At 48.0% G+C, this 22,221-nt stretch overlaps 1 protein-coding gene across 4 annotated transcripts in view; it reads left to right on the forward strand.

Moving 5' to 3' along the window:
- tln1 (talin 1) overlaps positions 1-22,221 on the forward strand; it is a 100,828-nt gene that overhangs the window by 55,822 nt on the left and 22,785 nt on the right. For all 4 annotated transcript variants that reach the window (XM_031578131.2, XM_031578133.2, XM_031578134.2 and 1 more), the window contains 20 exons: positions 525-638; positions 1,674-1,808; positions 2,550-2,678; positions 5,676-5,778; positions 7,166-7,374; positions 8,117-8,236; positions 9,176-9,373; positions 9,834-9,973; positions 12,226-12,319; positions 13,119-13,208; positions 13,732-13,854; positions 16,259-16,402; positions 16,700-16,861; positions 17,941-18,081; positions 18,597-18,778; positions 19,201-19,333; positions 19,914-20,015; positions 20,993-21,163; positions 21,500-21,748; positions 22,038-22,157. In XM_031578131.2, coding sequence (XP_031433991.1) covers positions 525-638; positions 1,674-1,808; positions 2,550-2,678; positions 5,676-5,778; positions 7,166-7,374; positions 8,117-8,236; positions 9,176-9,373; positions 9,834-9,973; positions 12,226-12,319; positions 13,119-13,208; positions 13,732-13,854; positions 16,259-16,402; positions 16,700-16,861; positions 17,941-18,081; positions 18,597-18,778; positions 19,201-19,333; positions 19,914-20,015; positions 20,993-21,163; positions 21,500-21,748; positions 22,038-22,157 — 2,859 coding nt within the window. The remainder of the gene's footprint in view (positions 1-524; positions 639-1,673; positions 1,809-2,549; positions 2,679-5,675; positions 5,779-7,165; positions 7,375-8,116; positions 8,237-9,175; positions 9,374-9,833; positions 9,974-12,225; positions 12,320-13,118; positions 13,209-13,731; positions 13,855-16,258; positions 16,403-16,699; positions 16,862-17,940; positions 18,082-18,596; positions 18,779-19,200; positions 19,334-19,913; positions 20,016-20,992; positions 21,164-21,499; positions 21,749-22,037; positions 22,158-22,221) is intronic.

Raw genomic sequence — 22,221 nt, forward strand, 5'->3', positions numbered from 1 at the left:
GGCCCCGCCCCAACGCCCCCTCCCGCCCCCTTAGCTTAGCTGTGAGAAAACGGATGGGGAAAGAACATCACTTTTAAAACAAATGTGGTTATTAACTTGCTTAAACAAGACATGATCCTCAAAAGAAGCCACAGAGATTCTCATGAGCTAAGTATTAGGTTAGAAATGTACAGCCATACGTGTGTTGATTAGGTACTTGCTTTAGGCGTTATGGCAGAGTAGAATGCTAATGTTATCAAGGGCGTGGATTTGAATCCAAACGGACATATAAAATGCAGAGTAAACACATCTGCTCAGTGTAAACAAACAAAATCAAAACAAACAAAAATCCCCTTATCCAACACTGGGCCAGTGGAATTCATCCAGCTGCCAACTTCTCTCTTCTCTTGTCTTCTCCGGTTCTCTCTGTCCCTCTCTTCTCTTCTCTTGTCTTCTCTTCTCTTCTCCTCTCTGTCCCTCTCTTCTCTTCTCTTGTCTTCTCTTCTCTTCTCTTCTCTTCTCTTCTCCGGTGCTCCGTGTCTCAGGTGGTGGCTGACCAGATCCCTATGCTGGTCCAGGGAGTGAGAGGCAGTCAGTCCCAGCCCGACAGCCCTAGTGCCCAGCTCACCCTCATCGGAGCCGGCCAGAACTTCCTACAGGTAATGCCGCCCACTGCCCCACCACCCACTGCCCCATCACTGATCACCATCACCCACTGACCCCCACCATTGATCACCATCATTGATCACCGATCACCATCATTGATCACTGATCACCAGCACCCACTGCCCCATCATTGATCACTGATCACCGATCACCATCATTGATCACCATCACTGATCCCCACCACCATTGATCACCATCATTGATCCCCACCACTGACCTCCACCACTGACCCCCAGTGTCAGTGTTCACCGTCAGTGTTGGGCTTGCAGGGTTGTAGGTCAGTAGCCCAACCACAAGACCGCTTTTACTTTCGTAGTTCCTTTGGTTGTCTTCAGCACTGTAGCCAAGGTGAGGAAGTGGTGACAGAAATAGAATAGAATGGCGTGGTTTTGCTCAGTGTATATATACCATAGAGAGGGAAGAACATGCAGTCCATTGGTAGTGCTACAAAATCCTATTCAATAGTTCAACAGTGTGGTTTCAGAGGTAGCCAGCAGTATTCTCAAGTGGCTGACTGCTTAGAATAACATCTCATCTGGGCCTGCATGTCATGTCGGGAGACCCTGCACTTGACATGGTCTGTTCAGCATGCTTGCCATTCCAAGCACCAAGCCAACATCTGAAAATGGACTTTAGTATGAGAGAGAAATGTTAAGTGCTCCTCGACATCAAACTCCATATGGAGAAGAAAGAACTCGCTCGGAGTTGGCAGTATGACTGACTGCAGTGCATGGGAGGGAAGAACATCCTAGATACCAATTTTAAAATGGCCTGACTGTGCAACAGTTTAAGTAGTTCTCCTGTACTAGAGGGTTAGAAAGGTAGCCTAATGCATTCAGATGGAGAAGCAAATGTATGGTTAGTTATCATTTTTTGTTTAGTCCTGTGGTTAACATAAAGTGCATGCACGCACGCACGCACACATGCACGCACACACACACACGTGCACGCACACACACACACACACGCATGTACGCGTCATGGCAGGTTAACTAGCGGCATCTGTAACCCTTGCCTTTTGCCAACAGCCTGGTGCCAAGATGGTGACTGCAGCCAAGGCCACCGTGCCCACCATCGGCGACCAGGCCTCCGCCATGCAGCTCAGCCAGTGCGCCAAGAACCTGGCCAGCGCCCTGGCAGAGCTCCGCACCGCCGCCCAGAAGGTAAGCCAGTGGGCAGAGAGTGTGAGCGTGAGTGTGAGGTGAGTGAGTGAGTGAGTGTGAGAGAGTGAGTGTGAGAGAGTGAGTGTGAGAGAGAGTGAGTGTGAGAGAGAGTGAGTGTGAGAGAGTGAGTGAGTGAGTGAAAGTTGTTTCCAGGGGCATGGTTTAGTAATCAAGAAGAGGTAGTGGTTTATTAATCAAGAGGGGGTAATAATGTTAATTTGTTGAAGCAATCTTCTTAAATTACACTGTTAATCAGGTGCTAGACTGGAATGAATAAAAAATGACCAAAAAAAACAAAAACCAGGGAGTGTGCCGGTGCCAGCGGTCTCTACTCAGCCCTTACATGGACTTGGGAGAGTTCGGGGATTCCAAGAGATGTTTTCAGCTGAAGTCAGATTTTCTAACACTAAAAAAAGATTTAATGTTTTAAAAATATTACACATGTCAAATTATGTTGTAATATAGTATCTCACATCATCATCATCAGGAGGATGACCATTCTCCTTTCTGACATTCCTTCCTCGTGTAAGCGTTCCATTGGTGCGTCCCATTGGTGCGTCCCATTGGTGCGTCCCATTGGTGTGTCGCCTCTTGGAACCGCTTGAGTCTCTCAGCCTGTGTTGTGCTCACATGTTTTGGTCTCTGCCCCCCCCCCCCCCCCCGCGTGCTGTCTGTCCGTCTGTCCATCCTTCCTCCTCTCACTTCCTGTTGATATGATGTGCTTGGGCTCCGGTGGTCTAGGCTCAGGAGGCGTGCGGGCCGCTGGAGCTGGATAACGCGCTGGCCCTGGTGCGCGGCCTGGAGAAGGACATGCGGGAGGCCAAGGCCTCGGCCGCCGAGGGCAAACTCAGACCCCTGCCTGGAGAAACGGTAAGACACACACACACACACACACACACACACACACATACACACACACACACACACACACACACACACACACACACACACACACACACACACACACACACACACACACACACACACACACACACACACACACACACACACACACACACACACACACACACACACACACACTGTATTTATGAATGTGAGTGAAAGGGAGAGACACTCACTCTCTCACACACACACACACACACACACACACACACACACACACGGACACACACACTGAAGGCATAATCTAAATCCAAAATGCACATCCAGTCCTTCCTCTTTTTACACTGAAGACACAGATTCTCGTGAAATACGCACCCACACACACACCCAGTCTCACCTCTGACTGTGCAGACACACACCCAGTCTCACCTCTGACTGTGCAGAACATTTATTTTATTGCATTGGTTAGCTTTTTACAACAACTAAGTCACAAACATTGAAGACAGCAGTGATCACAGTCTACACGTGCAGATACGACCCTCTACAAGTGGATCTGTTCTATCTGTGTGATCTTTCACAGTCTACACGTGCAGATACGAACCTCTACCAGTGGATCTGTAATTTGTATATCTGTGATCTTTCACATTGTTTCAGGTTGCTCCAAATAGACAGTCAGCTACGTGGTTCTGCTTTCAGACCTTCCCTAGACACACAGGTGCCGTGTGTGTGTGTGTGTGTTTGTCTGTGTGTGTGTGTACACACATCCAAACATGGCCATGTTCCTACCCAGCCTCCACTCAGGAGCACACAGTACTTCCTGTCACGTGACCCTGTGCAGCCGTTTGTGGCTTGGCCCTGTTGCCACAGCGAGCAGCCAGAGAGAGCACGGCTGTCCCCGGCTCGACAGCGCCATGCGTGTCACGATAACACACCTCAGAGACGGAGCTGTGTTATTGTTCTATTCACACGACACAAGAGTAATCTCTGAGGTGTGTTATTGTTCTGTTCACACGACACAAGAGTAGAGATTACTCAGAGATTGAGGTGTGTTATTGTGCTGTACACACGACACAAGAGTAATCTCTGAGGTGTGTTCTTGTTCTGTTCACACGACACAAGAGTAATCTCTGAGGTGTGTTCTTGTTCTGTTCACACGACACAAGAGTAATCTCTGAGGTGTGTTCTTGTTCTGTTCACACGACACAAGAGTAATCTCTGAGGTGTGTTCTTGTTCTGTTCACACGACACAAGAGTAACCTCTGAGGTGTGTTCTTGTTCTGTTCACACGACACAAGAGTAACCTCTGAGGTGTGTTATTGTTCTGTTCACACAATACAGTAGAGATTACTCAGAGATGGAGCTGTGTTATTGTTCTGTTCACACGACACAAGAGTAGAGATTACTCAGAGACGGAGCTGTGTTATTGTTCTGTTCACACGACACAAGAGTAGAGATTACTCAGAGACGGAGCTGTGTTATTGTTCTGTTCACACGACACAAGAGTAGAGATTACTCAGAGATGGAGCTGTGTTATTGTTCTGTACACACGACACAAGAGTAGAGATTACTCAGAGATGGAGCTGTGTTATTGTGCTGTACACACGACACAAGAGTAATCTCTGAGGTGTGTTATTGTTCTGTTCACACGACACAAGAGTAATCTCTAAGGTGTGTTATTGTGCTGTACACACGACACAAGAGTAATCTCTGAGGTGTGTTATTGTTCTGTTCACACGACACAAGAGTAGAGATTACTCAGAGACGGAGATGTGTTATTGTTCTGTACACACGACACAAGAGTAACCTCTGAGGTGTGTTATTGTTCTGTACACACGACACAAGAGTAACCTCTGAGGTGTGTTATTGTGCTGTTCACACGACACAAGAGTAGAGATTACTCAGAGATGGAGCTGTGTTATTGTGCTGTTCACACGACACAAGAGTAGAGATTACTCAGAGATGGAGCTGTGTTATTGTGCTGTTCACACGACACAAGAGTAGAGATTACTCAGAGATTGAGGTGTGTTATTGTGCTGTTCACACGACACAAGAGTAGAGATTATCACGGTGGCCCCGTGGGCTTCTCTGATGGAGTTTATTCAGATAGCAGAGCAGAAGTGCAAGCCTGAAAATGGACTTTAGTATGAGAGAGAAATGTTAAGTGCTCCTCGACATCAAACTCCATATGGAGAATAGGGGAATAGGTTGGGACTTAACTCATGAGGCACGGATATGAAAGTGGACTGCTCCCACTGTTGGAAGCTTTGTGTAGTATTCTGACATATCTATCTGCCAAATGAATAAATATAAATATAAATATAAATATAAATATACGGCCACTCAAGCTCAGACTGAGCTGTGTTAGGTGTAAAGTCTGAGCTTGAGTGGCCGTATATTTATATTTATATTTATATTTATTCATTTGGCAGATAGATATGTCAGAATACTACACAAAGCTTCCAACAGTGGGAGCAGTCCACTTTCATATCCGTGCCTCATGAGTTAAGCCCCAACCTATTCCCCCGATAGTGGGAGATATTAGTAATCAGGCAGGTAAGAGTTTTCTACAAGATACAGAGTGCCTTTGCTTTAGCCAATATTGATGTTTGTGCAGAACTGAATGACCAGTTGTAAATGAGCAGTACATACTGCGCTGAAATCAGATGTAAATGAGCAGTACATACTGCGCTGAAATCAGATGTAAATGATGTGTGTTTATATATATATAAACACACATCATTTACATATATATATATGTATGATAAATGAAGTTCATATTGTACATTTTTTATATATATATATATATATATATATATATATATATATATATATATATATATATATATATATTTATGTGATATATATATATATATGATTGTTGTGTTGTGCGCTCCTCAGCTTTAAATGATGAGTACACACTGAGCTGAAAGCAGATGTAAATGATATATATATATATATATATGATGAGTACACACTGAGCTGAAAGTGTGTGTGTGTGTGTGTGTGTGTGTGTGTTCTCCTCAGCTGGAGAAGTGCTCTCAGGACCTGGGCTCCAGCACCAAGGCCGTGAGCTCGGCCATCGCCCAGCTGATCAGCGAGGCCACCCAGGGCAACGAGAACTACGCCGGTAAGGGCCTGCTGTGGAGATGAGGGTGGGGATGAGTGGGCGAGTCACAGAACAGGGCTGTGAGGGAGAGAGTGAAGGACGAGGTGTGTGAAGGAGAAGGTGTGTGAAGGACGAGGGAGTGTGAAGGAGAAGGTGTGTGAAGGATGAGGTGTGTGTGAAGGAGAAGGTGTGTGAGGGAGAGAGTGAAGGACGAGTTGTGTAAAGGACGAGGGAGTGAAGGACCAGGTGTGTGAAGGACCAGGTGCGTGAAGGCCACTGCAGGAGGTTACACTGGGCAGCAAGAGCATTGGGGGAGTGAGGGACTGAGTGAGAGAAATACACTCAACTAGTGTAAGATATTAAATACACTCAACTAGTGTAAGATATTAAATACACTCAACTAGTGTAAGATATTAAAGAGGTAGAGAGAGAGAGAGAGGTAGAGAGAGAGAGGGAGGTAGGTAGAGAGAGGTAGGTAGAGAGAGAGGTAGGTAGAGAGAGAGGTAGAGAGAGAGGTAGAGAGAGAGAGAGGTAGAGGTAGAGGTAGAGGTAGAGAGAGAGAGAGAGAGAGAGAGAGAGAGAGAGAGAGAGAGAGAGAGAGAGAGAGAGAGAGAGAGAGAGAGAGAGAGAGAGAGAGAGAGAGAGAGAGAGAGAGAGAGAGAGAGAGAGAGAGAGAGAGAGAGAGAGAGAGAGAGAGAGAGAGAGAGAGGATGGTGGGCTGCACAGACCCCTTTATGCTTAAAATACACCCAGCATATATATATATCATGGTGGAAGAGGAACCTAAATACTTTGACGTAAGAGCAGTATGTATGTACTGCTGACCTAGAGTAAGTATGCACTGCAGGGACATACTGACCCAGAAAAGTTTACTGCTACCTGTCAGTTAGCTTGACCTTGAGTCTGATAAGGTGAGAGTCCATGTGAGTCCATGAACAGCTTTGCAGAATTAAGATGTCAGTTGTGGCAGATGTCAGTTGGAGCTGTCTGGTTTGGGAGTGTTTTGTGTAGATGTCAGTTGGAGCTGTCTGGTTTGGGAGTGTTTTGTGTAGATGTCAGTTGTTGCAGATGTCAGTTGGAGCTGTCTGGTTTGGGAGTGTTTTGTGTAGATGTCAGTTGTTGCAGATGTCAGTTGGAGCTGTCTGTTCTGGGAGTGTTTTGTGTAGATGTCAGTTGGAGCTGTCTGGTTTGGGAGTGTTTTGTGTAGCCCTGTAGAAGAGTCCTACAGCGCCCCCTGTCTGTGGCTCAGGTTATCTCATGCCCCGTGTGTCTGTCTCCCTTCTCCTTCTCACACATTTACCCCCCACCCCAAATACACACACACACACACTGTATGTCTGTCTCGCTCTCTGACTTACTCACACACACACACACACACACACACACACACACACACACACACACACAGGTCAAGCTGCCAGAGATGTTGCCCAGGCTCTGCGCGCCCTGGCCTCCGCGGCCCGTGGCGTTGCCGCCAACACGGACGACCCCCAGGCCCGCAGCGCCATGCTGGACTGCGCCGCCGACACCATGGACAAGTCGTCCAACCTCATCGAGGAGAGCAAGAGGGCCCTCGCCAAACCCGGGGACCCTGACAGCCAGCAGAGACTGGCCCAGGTCAGTGGTGTGCTCTGATTGGCCAGCCCTGGCTGCCACTTCCTCAAAAGCGTGTGCTCTGATTGGCTAGCCCTGGCTGCCACTTCCTCAAAGCGTCCTTGTGCAACCACCATGGGAAAGGAATTTGCACAGTGCATGTGTGTTGAATGCTGTCTGAGACTGATGTGTGTGTGTGTGTGTGTGTGTGTGTGTGTCTGTATGGTCAGAGACTGATGTGTGTGTGTGTGTGTGTGTGTGTGTGTGTGTGTGTGTGTCTGTATGGTCATAGACTGATGTGTGTGTGTGTGTCTGTATGGCCAGAGACTGATGTGTGTTGAATGCTGTATGAGACTGATGTATGTGTCTGTATGGTCAGAGGAGACTGATGTGTGTGTCTGTATGGCCAGAGACTGATGTGTGTGTGTGTGTGTGTGTGTGTGTGTGTGTGTGTGTGTGTGTGTCTGTATGGCCAGAGACTGATGTGTGTGTCTGTATGGTCTCAGACTGATGTGTGTGTCTGTATGGTTAGAGACTGATGTGTGTGTGTGTGTGTCTGTATGTATGTTTAGAGACTGATGTGTGTCTGTATGGCCAGAGACTGATGTGTGTCTGTATGGTCAGAGGAGACTGATGTGTGTGTCTGTATGGTCTAAGACTGATGTGTGTTGAATGCTGTATGAGACTGATGTGTGTGTCTGTATGGCCAGAGACTGATGTGTGTGTCTGTATGGCCAGAGACTAATGTGTGTGTCTGTATTGCCAGGTGGCGAAGGCCGTGTCCCAGGCCCTGAACAGGAGTGTGAACTGCCTGCCCGGACAGAGAGATGTGGACAACGCCCTCAGGACTGTTGGAGAGGCCAGCAAGAAGCTGCTGGCTGGTTCAGTGAGTGTACTGGGGTACATCCCCTTGGCCACAGTGGCTTTGTGATCAGCCCCATGGTTTTGATTTGATTTGATTTTTCTTTTTTTTTGGGGGTCAACAGACTTCAGGTGTAATTGAGAGTTGAATGGAATCAACGCCCTGAGCTTTAGACAGTTATTAGTAGGGCTGAACGATTAATTGCATTTGCGATTTAATCGCGATATGATAGAACGCGATTTTCTAACCGCAACGTTCGCGATTAAAAACGTGGTCTAAAAAAAAAAAAAAAAAATATTTTTTTTTTTTATTATTATTTTTTTTTTTTTTAAGATGGTACATTTTGCACACAGTGTTTAAAAAGTGCATGCCTTGTGTTTATTCTTACAATTACTTTGTTTAAATTACTTAAATGCACAGTAGCAAAGCCACCGATTTGTTGTTCTTGATTCTGTAATGAGCAGTTAAATAAAATTACGTTACGATTGGTTGGGATTTTTTTTTTTTAAATCGCATATTAAATCGCAATCGCAATATTTGGAGAAAAAAATCGCAATTAGATTATTTTCCCAAATCGTTCAGCCATAGTTATTAGTTGTGAATGGCAGAACCAGAGCAGTATGTGAACAAAGGCTTCAGCCTCCCGCCCCACTCTTGCGGTTTCACCGCACGAAACAAAACATGCCGTAAGACAAGGACGCCACATGTCTGCAATGACTGACAGCTCCTCTCTGCCCCTCCCTCCCTTCCCTCCCCCCCCCATACACACACACACACACACACACACACACACACACACACACACACACACACACACACACACACACACACACACACACACACACACACACACACACACACACACACACACTCACACTCACACTCACACTCACACTCACACTCACACTCTCTCACACACACACTCACACTCACACACACACACACTCCTCCACCTCCCCACAGTTCCCACCGAGCAGCAAGAGCTTCCAGGAGGCGCAGGCCAACCTGAACCAGGCGGCGGCCGGGCTCAACCAGTCGGCCAACGAGCTGGTGCATTCCTCACGCGGCACCACCCAGGACCTGACCAAGGCCTCGGGCAACTTCGGCAAGGACTTCAACGAGTTCCTGGACGCCGGGGTGGACATGGCCGGACAGTCCCAGGTACTTCTGTCTCCTCGGCCTTAGGCCCTCTGTGAAGCTTGGTTTGAGCGAGTGTTGTGTTTTCACTTTTTTTTTTTATGTTTCAAGTTTAAATTATGTTTAAAGTAGAGGGCCCTAAGCATGTGTCATACCCTTTCATACTCTTCACCACATGTCCACATAGTTTGGCTCTGCTTAGAATTAATGTTGAAATGGAAGAATTGTATCAGTTGTTGAATGTAGTTTCACTAAATGTGGCCTCCCCTCTCCTCTCCTCCCCTCCCCTCCCCTCATCTCCTCTCCTCCCCCCTCCCCTCTCCTCTCCTCTCCTCTCCTCCTCTTCTCTTCCTCTCCTCTCCTCTCCTCCTCTTCTCTTCCTCTCCTCTCCTCTCCTCCTCTTCTCTTCCTCTCCTCTCCTCTTCTCCTCCTCTTCTCTTCCTCTCCTCTCCTCTCCTCTCCTCTCCTCTCTTCTCCTCTGCAGTCCAAGGAGGACCAGACGCAGGTGGTCACCAACCTTAAGACCATCTCCATGTCCTCCAGCAAGCTGCTTCTGGCCGCCAAAGTCCTCTCCACCGACCCCAGCTCCCCCAACCTCAAGAACCAGCTGGCCGCTGCCGCTCGGTAAAGACCCACTCCGCACCGCACCGCACCGCACCGCACCGCGCACCAGAGGCAGACCCCTCTGATCTAGACCATAGACGAGCCACCGCGTGTCACTGCAGACACACCTTTAGCAGCTCTGTGTACTCAGTAGTGTCATCGCCTGGTTCAAAAGCTGCAAATCTGGGTAACTGATTCAAAGACTGGACTGGGTAGGAGTAATACTGATTCAAAGACTGGTTAGGAGTTATACTGATTCAAAGACTGGACTGGGTAGGAGTAATACTGATTCAAAGACTGGACTGGGTAGGAGTTATACTGATTCAAAGACTGGGGAGGAGTTATACTGATTCAAAGACTGGGGAGGAGTTATACTGATTCAAAGACTGGGGAGGAGTTATACTGATTCAAAGACTGGGGAGGAGTTATACTGATTCAAAGACTGGACTGGGGAGGAGTTATACTGATTCAAAGACTGGGGAGGAGTTATACTGATTCAAAGACTGGACTGGGTAGGAGTAATACTGATTCAAAGACTGGACTGGGTAGGAGTTATACTGATTCAAAGACTGGACTGGGGAGGAGTTATACTGATTCAAAGACTGGGGAGGAGTTATACTGATTCAAAGACTGGACTGGGTAGGAGTTATACTGATTCAAAGACTGGGGAGGAGTTATACTGATTCAAAGACTGGGTAGGAGTAATACTGATTCAAAGACTGGGGAGGAGTTATACTGATTCAAAGACTGGGTAATAGTAATATTGATTCAAAGACTGGGGAGGAGTTATACTGATTCAAAGACTGGGGAGGAGTTATACTGATTCAAAGACTGGGGAGGAGTTATACTGATTCAAAGACTGGGGAGGAGTAATACTGATTCAAAGACTGGGGAGGAGTTATACTCTCTGGTGTGGTGTTCTCCTGGGATTGACATGGTGGTTTTGGTGTAAGACCCTTAAGGTAGCGCTCTGTTCTCCTGGGATTAAGACCCTTAAGGTAGCGCTGTGTTCTCCTGGGATTAAGACCCTTAAGGTGGCGCTGTGTTCTCCTGGGATTAAGACCCTTAAGGTGGCGCTGTGTTCTCCTGGGATTAAGACCCTTAAGGTGGCGCTGTGTTCTCCTGGGATTAAGACCCTTAAGGTGGCGCTGTGTTCTCCTGGGATTAAGACCCTTAAAGTGGCGCTGTGTTCTCCTGGGATTGACATGGTGGTTTTGGTGGAGCTGCTGAGAGAGAGAGAGAGGGGGAGGGGAATTACACTGTGAAGACAAACAGCATTTTTCATAACATACACCCACACCTTCAGCAGGCAGCTAGACACACACCTTCAGCAGGCAGATAGACACACACACACACACACACAGTTTTCAACATACACCCACACCTTCAGCAGGCAGCTAGACACACACCTTCAGCAGGCAGATAGACACACACACACACACACACAGTTTTCAACATACACCCACACCTTCAGCAGGCAGCTAGACACACACCTTCAGCAGGCAGATAGACACACACACACACACACACACACACACACACAGTTTTCAACATACACACACACACCTTTAGCATGCAGATAGACCTGAAAAGGTTTAAACACAGTGCAGGGTTGCTTGTAATGAGTCTTCAGATCCCGCCCAGCCTCCCAAACAGACAGCCCATCCCAGCCTGTACTCACATCCATTATGTAAGTCTTACCCGCTTCATCTTTCACACATTGGCGGTGGATCGGGTAGGCTTGCCACTCCTTTGGCCACTCTCTGGCAGCCGTAGGAGGCAGCGACGGCGTGTGTGTGTGTGGGCGACATGCTGGTGCCCGCCTCATCCCACTTCACTACAGCAGGAGACACCCAACCTGACAGAGCTGATGGGGCCTCCTGCCTCTCTCCAGAGAGAGAGAGAGAGAGCGAGAGAGAGAGAGAGAGCGAGAGAGAGAGAGAGAGCGAGAGAGAGAGAGAGAGAGAGAGAGAGAGAGAGAGAGAGAGAGACCAGCGTAGGAATTGCTGCGAGCAGCCGCTCGTGTGGGGGCGAGAGCACCACCCGCGATGTGCACTGTTTCTCTGTAGCTCGCTTTCTCTGTTCTCTCTCTCTCTCTCTCTCTCTCTCTCTGTTCTCTCTCTCGTTGTCTTTCGCTCTCGTTCCCATTACCTCTGTACCAACTACCGCTCTCTATGACTAACACCCGTCCTCTCTCTCGCTCTCTCTCTCTCTCTCTCTCTCTCTCTCTCTCTCTCTCTCCCTCCTTCTCTTTTCTTCTCCTCCGCTCACAGTGCCGTCACAGACAGCATCAACCAGCTCATCACCATGTGCACCCAGCAGGCCCCGGGCCAGAAGGAGTGTGACAACGCGCTGAGGGAGCTTGAGGTACGGCACATCTCTCTCTCTTATTCTCCCCCTCCTTCCTTTTCCCTCAATCTCTCTCTTATTCCCCCCCCCCCTTTTCCCTCAATCTCTCTCTTATCCCCCCCCCCCCCCCCCGTTCCTGTTCCCTCAATCTCTCTCTTATTCGCCCCCCCCTTTTCCCTCAATCTCTCTCTTATCCCCCCCCCCCCCGTCCCTGTTCCCTCAATCTTTCCCTGAACACTTTGTGTGTGTGTGAATGAGTCAGAATCTTTGTAATTTGTATTTCAGAAGTGCAAAAAGCGCTCTGTACGCGGTGTAGTGCGTTTCCCGCCTGTCGGACGCTCGTCAGTCGTCAGTGTTGGACATGGACAGCAAATGTTGTTTCTGCGTTGTTTCTGTCTTCTAAGTAGATTCTGCATGATGATGCCACATATTATGGTGGTGCATATTGTCTGATAGATAGCAGAAGGTGACAGAAGGCTGGAGGCTAAAGCAAAAGTCAACCAAACGAATCCACTGATGATGTCATCGTTTAAGGATCTGTCCGGAACCTCTGTGCTGTTTCCTTCTGTTCTAATAACATTGGAGGAAGAGTTGAAGTTGCCCTAGCTTGCTTTATTGGATCCAGAATATGTTTGAACTGATATTTGAGAAAGCATTATGACAATATCTTTTCAATTGCAAGCACATTTTCCGGAAAATTGCATATGCATGTGAGTAATTCATCTTTTATATCCTTTTCTCTGTGTTTGTGTTTGTGTGTGTGTGTCTGTGTGTGTCTGTGTGTGTGTGTGTGTGTGTGTGTGTTGTACCATCTCAGACGGTGAGAGGCATGTTGGTGAATCCAACTGAGGCCGTTAACGACACGGGCTACTTCGACTGCATCGATAGCGTCATGGAGAATTCCAAGGTATGATCAAGAATGAAACGAATAATAACAAGTTCAATCTTTCCTGGGGTAAAGCGGCACAGAATGATGGTCTGCCCTACTCTTTGCTCCTTAGATGCAAGCAGGTGTCTGTGTTGCCCTCTTACCTGTACAGGAGCAATAGGCGAGATGATGATGTTACTATGGCGATATGGAATGCTGTGGATGCTTACTGTGCTAATGCTAATGATAATGCTGTATTATGTGGATTATGCCAGAGATTTCATCACCTTCAGCTCAGGGGCACAGCATATGTGATGTGGCAGACAACATCTTATACAATTCCCTGTTATTCCATTTATTACACGCTCCATTAAGGGTGGCTTTCTTCAGATAAACTAATTTCGCAATATTCTCCTTTTCCTAAAGTCTGTGTGAGGTAATGGCAGTTCATTAAGAGCTTATGCCATTATCGGTTGTCAATGTTGCGTGACGACATTTGTAGCGAGAATTTTTCTTAATTTACATTTTATTTTTTTTTTTTTATTTCTATGATCTTTCATAGGTTCTGGGTGAAGCCATGGCTGGAATCTCCCACAACGCCAAGAACAGCAACCTGCCGGAGTTTGGGGACTCGGTCAGCTCGGCCTCTAAGGCCCTGTGTGGGCTGACGGAGGCGGCCGCCCAGGTACGCCCCCCCCCCCCCCCCCCCCCCACCCCGACCTTCTCCCCCCCCCCCCACACCCCGACCTTCTCCCCCCTCTCCGCACCGCACCGCACTGCACTGTCCATCTGCCTCGTCCATCCCATGTGTTTCTTTCCTCTCTGCGTTACATAATCTCGATCACTGGGTGAAAAACCACGTCGTAGCATCTTAGCATGCAACCAACCGCTAACAACTCCAGCGGTCCAGATCATAAGTGTTTTGTTTAGTTTTTTCAGCTGTTGTTTTTCTAAACTGAAGAATGCCGGCATGTACTACTACTTGAGCGTTTTAATGAAGTGTTATGGGATACGTGTGGGGAAAAGAGTTCATGACGGGCAGGCAGGCTGCAGTCGGAGTGATTTCCACTCCAGTTCTGCTGCTTAATTACCCTGGTTCTCTAGCCACGCATGCCTTGACCCTGCTACTGAGAACAACATCTGGACCTACTAGTGCATCACAAATGAACAGATTGGGATTTGGTTTCTAGGGCTTGTAACTCTCTCTCTCTCTCTCGCTCTCTCTCTCTCTCTCTCTCTCTCTCTCTCTCTCTCTCTCTCTCATGCGGGGTATTTCACTCATTCATTCACTCACTATTTCACTCCACTATTTCATTTTGTCACTCTGTCATTCCTTCTCTCTCTCTCTTTCTCTCAAGCCTCTTCAGTTTATCTCTCTTCTTCTGTGTCTATCATTCATCATTTCACTCTTCTCTTCCTCTACGCACGAGAGTTATTCCCTCCTTTCCCCGCTCCTCCTTCTCTTCCACGGAGTCATTCACCTCCTTTCCCCCGGTCCTCCTTCTCTTCCTCTACGCACTTGGTTATTCCCTCCTTTCCCCCGCGTCTCCTTCTCTTCCTCAAGTTGTTGTCCTCCATCCTCCTCCCGCTGTTGCCGTCTCGTTCCAAAGTCCGTCCGCTGAATCCCTCTCTTTTCCACTTCCTGTCAGGCTCTCGGACTCTCACAGGGGCTTTAACAGAAGTAAGGGAGAGGGGGGAGAGGGTGAGCGTGAGCGTGAGCGAGTGAGGCAGAGAACAAATGAGTCATCTTTAAATGCTACGAGTTCCAGCCTCTCTAAAAGCTTCCGCGCCGATCTCTTTTGTGCGCCCCTTTTTTTTACAGCATTTATAACTTCTCATTATGCAGCCACACACCTTAATAGTGCTCAGGTTCTCCCCAGCTGTGTGTGTGTGTGTGTGTGTGTGTGTGTGTGTGTGTGTGTGTGTGTGTGTGTGTGTGTGTGTGTGTGTGTGTGTGTGTGTGTGTGTGTTTGTGTTTGTGCAGGTGAATGTGCTTGCGCGTGTGGGTGTGCGTTCGTAGTGGCTTACTTATGATTCCAGGGTCTGGTTGTTGTTGCCATGGTATATAGCGAAACATGCTCAGTGACTCTGAAGTTGAGGGTTGAAGAAAAGAGAAAAGAACATTGTGTGTTGAGGTTGAAAACAAAGTCGTGTGTCGCAATATTTATCATCATGATATATCGATACAGCGATGCCAAATCTATTTAACATTATGGCTTTGATTTCATTTTGGTACATACGTCTACTCTGAAGTCACAAGCACAAGACCGTGTTCTTCTCTTGCATCACATCCAAAACGGGAAAGGAAGTGAGAGTGGAGAATAAATTTACCATTTTACACAAAGATGGACGCAGAGGCTCCCAGTATACGAATTACTGAATCAAATCGTAAAATAAAATGTAAAGAATCGCAACAACATTGTATCGTGGTCAAAATATGGTGATAGTATGGTATTCCTGGCCTCTGTGTGGTCCAAATATGGTGATAGTATGGTATTCCTGGCCTCTGTGTGGTCTAAATATGGTGATAGTATGGTATCACTGCTCTGTGTGGTCAAATATGGTGATAGTATGGTATCACTGCCTCTGTGTGGTCAAATATGGTGATAGTATGCTATCACTGCCTCTGTGTGGTCAAATATGGTGATAGTATGGTATCACTGCCTCTGTGTGGTCAAATATGGTGATAGTATGGTATTCCTGGCCTATGTGTGGTCAGATATGGTGATAGTATGGTATCACTGCCTCTGTGTGGTCCCACTCCTGCGGTCAGAAGCACATGATTGGTCCTCATAGCACTTCTGAGACTCTAGATCCTCCATCACCATTACAGGCGCATTATTATACTGCACTTTAGGTTTCTATCTGTCATCGCCACGCTTTCTAGTCCTGTGTTTTCCCACACTGTCTTCCTCTTGCTACCGTACTCGTCTCCCTCTCCAAAGGTCCTTCAGCCCCCTCTTGCTGCCATGGCTCTGTGTGACCGCTTGAAGGTCGTTTGTGTCGGTTGAGCATGAGAGCGTGTGCCAACTCCGACTCGGTGAACTGTTTTCTTCCTCCACTAACCGGCGGCTGTGTTTGGGCTTCAGGGGGCCTACCTGGTGGCGGTCTCCGACCCCAACAGCCACGCCGGACATAAGGGCCTGGTCGACCCGGCCCAGTTCGCCAGAGCGAGGCAGAGCATCCAGATGGCCTGCCAGAACCTGGTGGACCCAGCCTGCACTCAGTCACAGGTAGGAGAAACTGCACCCTCAGTCGGGCTCAAAGCACTCTTTGGTCAGAGCACTCTTTGGTTAAAGCACTCTTTAGTCAAAGCACTCTTTTACTGCCACTTAATCTGTGTATTTGAGACAGATCAGCCTCTTCTTTTTAATTATTTGCATTTACATTTATTTATTTATTTATTTAGCAGGTGCTTTTATCTGAAGTGACTTACAAAACCTTGCAAATATAGAAGTTATAGGAACCTATTGAACCATGTTTTAATCTTGTTTTGTTTAATTATTGCCGTGGTTCTCTTGCATCCCAAGGTTCTCTCCGCCGCCACCATTGTTGCCAAACACACGTCTGCGCTCTGCAACGCCTGCCGCGTCGCCTCCTCCAAAACATCCAACCCTGTTGCTAAGCGACAGTTCGTCCAGTCAGCCAAGGAGGTGGCGAACAGCACCGCCAACCTCGTCAAGTCCATTAAAGTGAGTGCTCTGAGGGGGTGTGGTGGTGGGGGGCGGGGGGCGGGGGCGGGGGCGGCCATTACTGTCTGCCTGTGGTGGGATGCCAACGCAAGTGGAGGGAAAAACTTGCGAGCAGACGCAATTGGATGGTGATGATCTGATAATGAGTGGTTATGATGACAGAAAAAACAGGAGAGCTTGTTTATCACAGGGAGTGTGTGTGTGTGTGTGTGCCATTTTAAACAGTTTTGTGTGTGTGTGTGTGTGTTTGTTTATGTGTTGGTGTTGGATGTGAAATGTATGTGAGTGCTTCATTTGTTTGGGAGAGTGCAGTTTGAGAAGGTGTGTGTGTGTGTGTGTGTGTTTGCATATGCTTGCATGCCGTGCTTTAAGGAGGAGTTTGTGTGTGTGTGTGTGTGTGTGTTTGTGTGCACATGTGGGTGGGTGCATGTTTGTGAGAAGTTGAACAAGTTGGAGCTGGTATGTGTGAGTCAAGGGAGACTGGGTGTGTGTGGACGGGTACATTATGTAATATCAAGGGAGACTGGGTGTGTGTGTGGACGGTCTCACGGTCATCTTGGGGAAATCATTCCATAGATGGAAATGCAGAACGATCCTGGTAAATTATCGGTTTCAGTTGGAACATTTTGAGTTTAATACTCCATCATACTAGAGACTGCAGGCACTGGAATAACGTGGTGAATCCTACAGCACTGCTGAGTCAACACTGGAGCACTAGGACCCTGTGGCCACCGCTCAACCGCCTCCATGACGTTAACATTATTGACCATAATCAATTAAATACAATTTAAGAACGGGAATCAAAGTCAATGGCATCAAAGAATCAAAGCCAGCTGTTCTGAAGTAACCGACTGTGCCCCCAATGCTGTAGTAGACACTATAGGGGCGCGTTCTATTTAAGGGACCTTTGACACGGATCCGTAGCAATAGTGCCAATATTATCGCCACAGAATTCGCTATGCAGTAGTCAAAGTTCAAAGAATGCATGACTTGCTTCAGGCCCAACAGAAATGTCTTTTAAACGTGAGTGTGTGTGTGAGTGGATGACCACTGACTCTGATGTCACCCCCCCCCTCCAGGCCCTGGACGGAGCCTTTAACGAGGACAACCGTGAGAAGTGCAAGGAGGCCACCGGCCCGCTGATCGAGGCTGTGGACAACCTGACCAACTTCGCCTCCAACCCGGAGTTCGCCAGCGTACCGGCCCAGATCAGCCACGAGGTAGAGCACCATCACTGTCCGTCTCCACAACACAACACCAGACAGACAGACAGACAAACAAAACAGCCCTTAAAACCACGTATTTCATAACCCTACTCAGATCAGGACACTCCTGGGACCATATCTGATGAGGTCGTGACGTCACTGAAAAAAAAAAAAACACATTTCAATCGTCTAAATCTCCATTTTGCTTGTACCTTCATGTTACCAATGCTCCACACATGACTAGTTATTTCAAATAATGAGTTATTTTATAATTATTGGCTTTAGTTTTCTGATGCATTAGATGCTGTTGTATCATGTTATTTAGAACAGCAGTGGTGCTTTGTCTGTATGTGTGCGTGTGTGTGTGTGTGTCTGTGTCTGTGTGTGTGTGTGTGTGTGTGTGTGTGTGTGTGTGTGTGTGTGTGTGTGTGTGTGTGTGTGTGTGTGTGTGTGTGTGTGTGTGTGTGTGTGTGTGTGTGTGTGTGTGTCCTACATGTCTTCACCTCCGCCTGTGGGGTTCTGCTCTTCAGGGTATCGCTGCCATGGAACCCATCGTGGCCGCGGCGAAGACCATGCTGGAGAGTTCCACGGGCCTGATCCAGACGGCCCGCTCCCTGGCCGTAAACCCCAAAGACCCGCCCAAGTGGTCCGTGCTGGCGGGCCACTCCAGAACCGTCTCGGACTCCATCAAGAAGCTCATCACCAACATGAGGTACTGTGCAGAACTGAATGTTACTTCCTGGAAAAAATTTCACAAGTGTTCCACCCGTTTTATAATAGTGGGTTAAACATCAGTATAACCACTACTAGCCCTTTTCACTATATTCCGTTGATGGAGGAGTGTTCGTTCCTAAGGGTGCATACTGGTGCAAATCATCAGAAGCTGTAATGAAGTGTTCGTTTCCTAAGGGTTGCATACTGGTGCAGATAATCAGAAGCTAGAATGAAAATGACTAGCAGCAGTAGTAGTCTGTCAGTACTAGCCATATGCTTTAGGCTCTCGGCAGGTTTTTTCAGGGTGGTTGTGTTGTAAAGTATGGTGTGTGTGTTTGTGTGTTTTGTGTGTGTGTGTGTGTGTGTGTGTGTGTGTGTATGTGTGTGTGTGTGTGTGTGTGTGTGTGTGTGTGTCTGCAGAGATAAGGCGCCTGGACAGAGAGAGTGTGATGAGGCCATCGAGGTGCTCAACAACTGCATCCGTGAGGTGGACCAGGCCTCTCTGGCCGCCATCAGCCAGCAGCTCACCCCCAGAGAGGACATGTCCCACGAGGTACGGACATTTACTATGACACACACACATACACACACACATACACACACACACACACACACACACACACACATATCACTATAACACACACACATATCACTACGACACACACACACACATTTCACTGTGACACACATCTCCCACGAGGTACGGCATTTACTGTGACACACACACACACATATCACTATAACACACACACATATCACTATAACACACACACATATCACTATGACACACACACACATATCTCCCACGAGGTACGGGCATTCACTTTGACACACACGTACACCACGACACTCATACACAGAGACACAAAAAATGACACACTCTATTCATCTCACATCCACACACTCCTGTTATCTCCCTCTTTATCTAGAGCACAGACACACACTCCTGTTATCTCCCACTTTATCTAGCGCACGGACACACACTCCTGTGTTTACATAGTCATTACCAACTAGGTCACACACGTCTGCATGACTAGAGCAAAGGAGCAGTAGTCAGACTGTTCCTGTCTGACTGTGTGTGTGTACGTGTCTGACTGTGTGTGTGTGTGTGTGTGTGTCTACCACTCCTGCAGGCTCTTCACGAGCAGATGGCCGCCTCGGTGCAGGAGATCAGCAACCTGATCGAGCCGGTGGCCATCGCTGCCCGCTCCGACGCCTCTCAGCTGGGACACAAGGTGAGGCTCTCTCCTCTTTCTCCTCTCTCTCCTCCCTCCTCCATCTCCCCTCCTCTCCATCTCCTTTCTCCTCTTTCTCCTCTCTCCTCCATCTCTCCTCCCTCCTCCATCTTCTCTCTCCTCCATCTCCCCTCCTCTCCATCTCCTTTCTCATCTCTCCTCCCTCCTCCATCTCCTCTCTCTCCTCCATCTCCTCTCCTCTTTCTCCTCTCTCTCCTCTTTCTCCTCTCTCTCCTCTTTCTCCTTTCTCCTCTCTCTCCTCTCTCTCCTCCATATCCTCCATATCTTCTCTTTCCTCTCTCTCCTCCATCTCTTCTATCTCCTCCATCTCCTCTCTCTCTTCTCTCTCTCCTCAATCTCCTCTCTCTCCTCCATCTCCTCTCTCTTCCATCTACTTTCTCTCCTCTCCTCTTTCTCCTCTCTCTCCTCTCTCCTCCATCTCTTCTATCTCCTCCATCTCCTCTCTCTCTTCTCTCTCTCATCCATCTCCTCTCTCTCTCCTCCATCTCCTCTCTCTCCTCCATATCCTCCATATCTTCTCTTTCCTCTCTCTCCTCCATCTCTTCTATCTCCTCCATCTCCTCCATCTCCTCTCTCTCTTCTCTCTCTCCTCAATCTCCTCTCTCTTCTCTCTCTCCTCCATCTCCTCTCTCTCCTCCATCTCCCCTCTCTCCCCGGCTCGCGGTCATTTCCCGATCCCACACCCAATTTCTCTCCACCTCATTACCTGTCTCTCTTCACTGTCCTATCTGATTAAAGGCAAAAAGGCCAAAAAACTACTTTGTGTTGTGTCTCCAAGCGAGGTCTGACTGGTGTCCATGTTGTGTCCTAAGGTGTCTCAGGTGGTGTGCTACTTTGTGTTGTGTTTCCAAGCGAGTTCTGACTCGTGTCCATGTTGTGTCCTCAGGTGGTGAGCTACTTTGTGTTGTGTTTCCAAGCGAGGTCTGACTCACGTGTTGCTCATGTTGTGTCCTCAGGTGTCTCAGATGGTGAGCTACTTCGAGCCCCTCATCATGGCCGCCATCGGCACGGCCTCCAAGATTCTGAACAGCCAGCAGCAGATGAACGTGCTGGACCAGACCAAGACCCTGGCCGAGTCCGCCCTCCAGATGCTCTACACGGCCAAAGAGGCCGGAGGCAACCCCAAGGTGACCGCGCTACAAACACAGCCATTACTCGTTGATCACATAAGAAGCACTTTTACACATGGTTTTCATTCACACTAAGAAACAGGTTTGATGAAGTGAAGAACGGCTCTTTAAACTCAAGTAGGCCTTGTTCAGTTTGCCAAAAGATACTTTGTACTGTATTTTGTATTTTTGTGGAAGATGGTGGTGTTGCATTGTAGTTTATTCTGTACGTGAGTGTTCGTGCTTCTGTGCGTGCCTACATGTGTATATTAGTATTTGAATGTTTGTGTGTATGTGTTTATGTTAACATGTTTATGTTTACATGTGTGTGTGTGTATTTGAATGCCCCCTCAGGCGGCCCACACTCAGGAGGCTCTGGAGGAGTCTGTGCAGATGATGAAGGAGGCCGTGGACGACCTGGGCGGCACCCTGGGCGAGGCCGCCAGTGCCGCGGGCGCGGTGGGAGGCATGGTCAACTCCATCTCCCAGGCCATCAACACCATGGAGGACGGCCTGGGCGTGGACCCCGACGGCACCTTCGTGGATTACCAGACCACCATGGTCAAGACCGCCAAGGCCATCGCAGTCACCGTGCAGGAGATGGTAAGGGACTACTGACTGATTTAAAAGATGGGTTCATGCAATAACACAGCTCATCTACAGTAATGAACACAACATTCATGTTTCTACAGTAGCCCAGAACAGACAAACTAGTACACTGGCTATAGAGAGGGGCTATTGTGTTTTGTATGGTGTTTGACAGCCTCAATAGGGTTTTCCTACATGCTTGGAAAGGGAGGGGTATTCCGTTGGTTGCAGTTCAGCAACCTCGCCACTAGAGGGCACGAAATCCCACACACGGCACCTTTTAATATTTACGCTCTTATCTCAGGTCACCAAATCCAACGCCAACCCTGATGATCTCGGAGGCCTGGCCAACCAACTGACCAATGAGTTCGGACAGCTCGCCGGTGAAGCCAAGTATGCCGCCATCACCGCAGAGAGCGATGAGGTAAGATTACATGACAAATCGTCTTACTTGCGTCTTCATGAACAAAGTATTTCAACAAATTAGT

This window comes from Clupea harengus, chromosome 12 (assembly GCF_900700415.2).
Source record: "Clupea harengus chromosome 12, Ch_v2.0.2, whole genome shotgun sequence".
NCBI lineage: Eukaryota > Metazoa > Chordata > Actinopteri > Clupeiformes > Clupeidae > Clupea > Clupea harengus.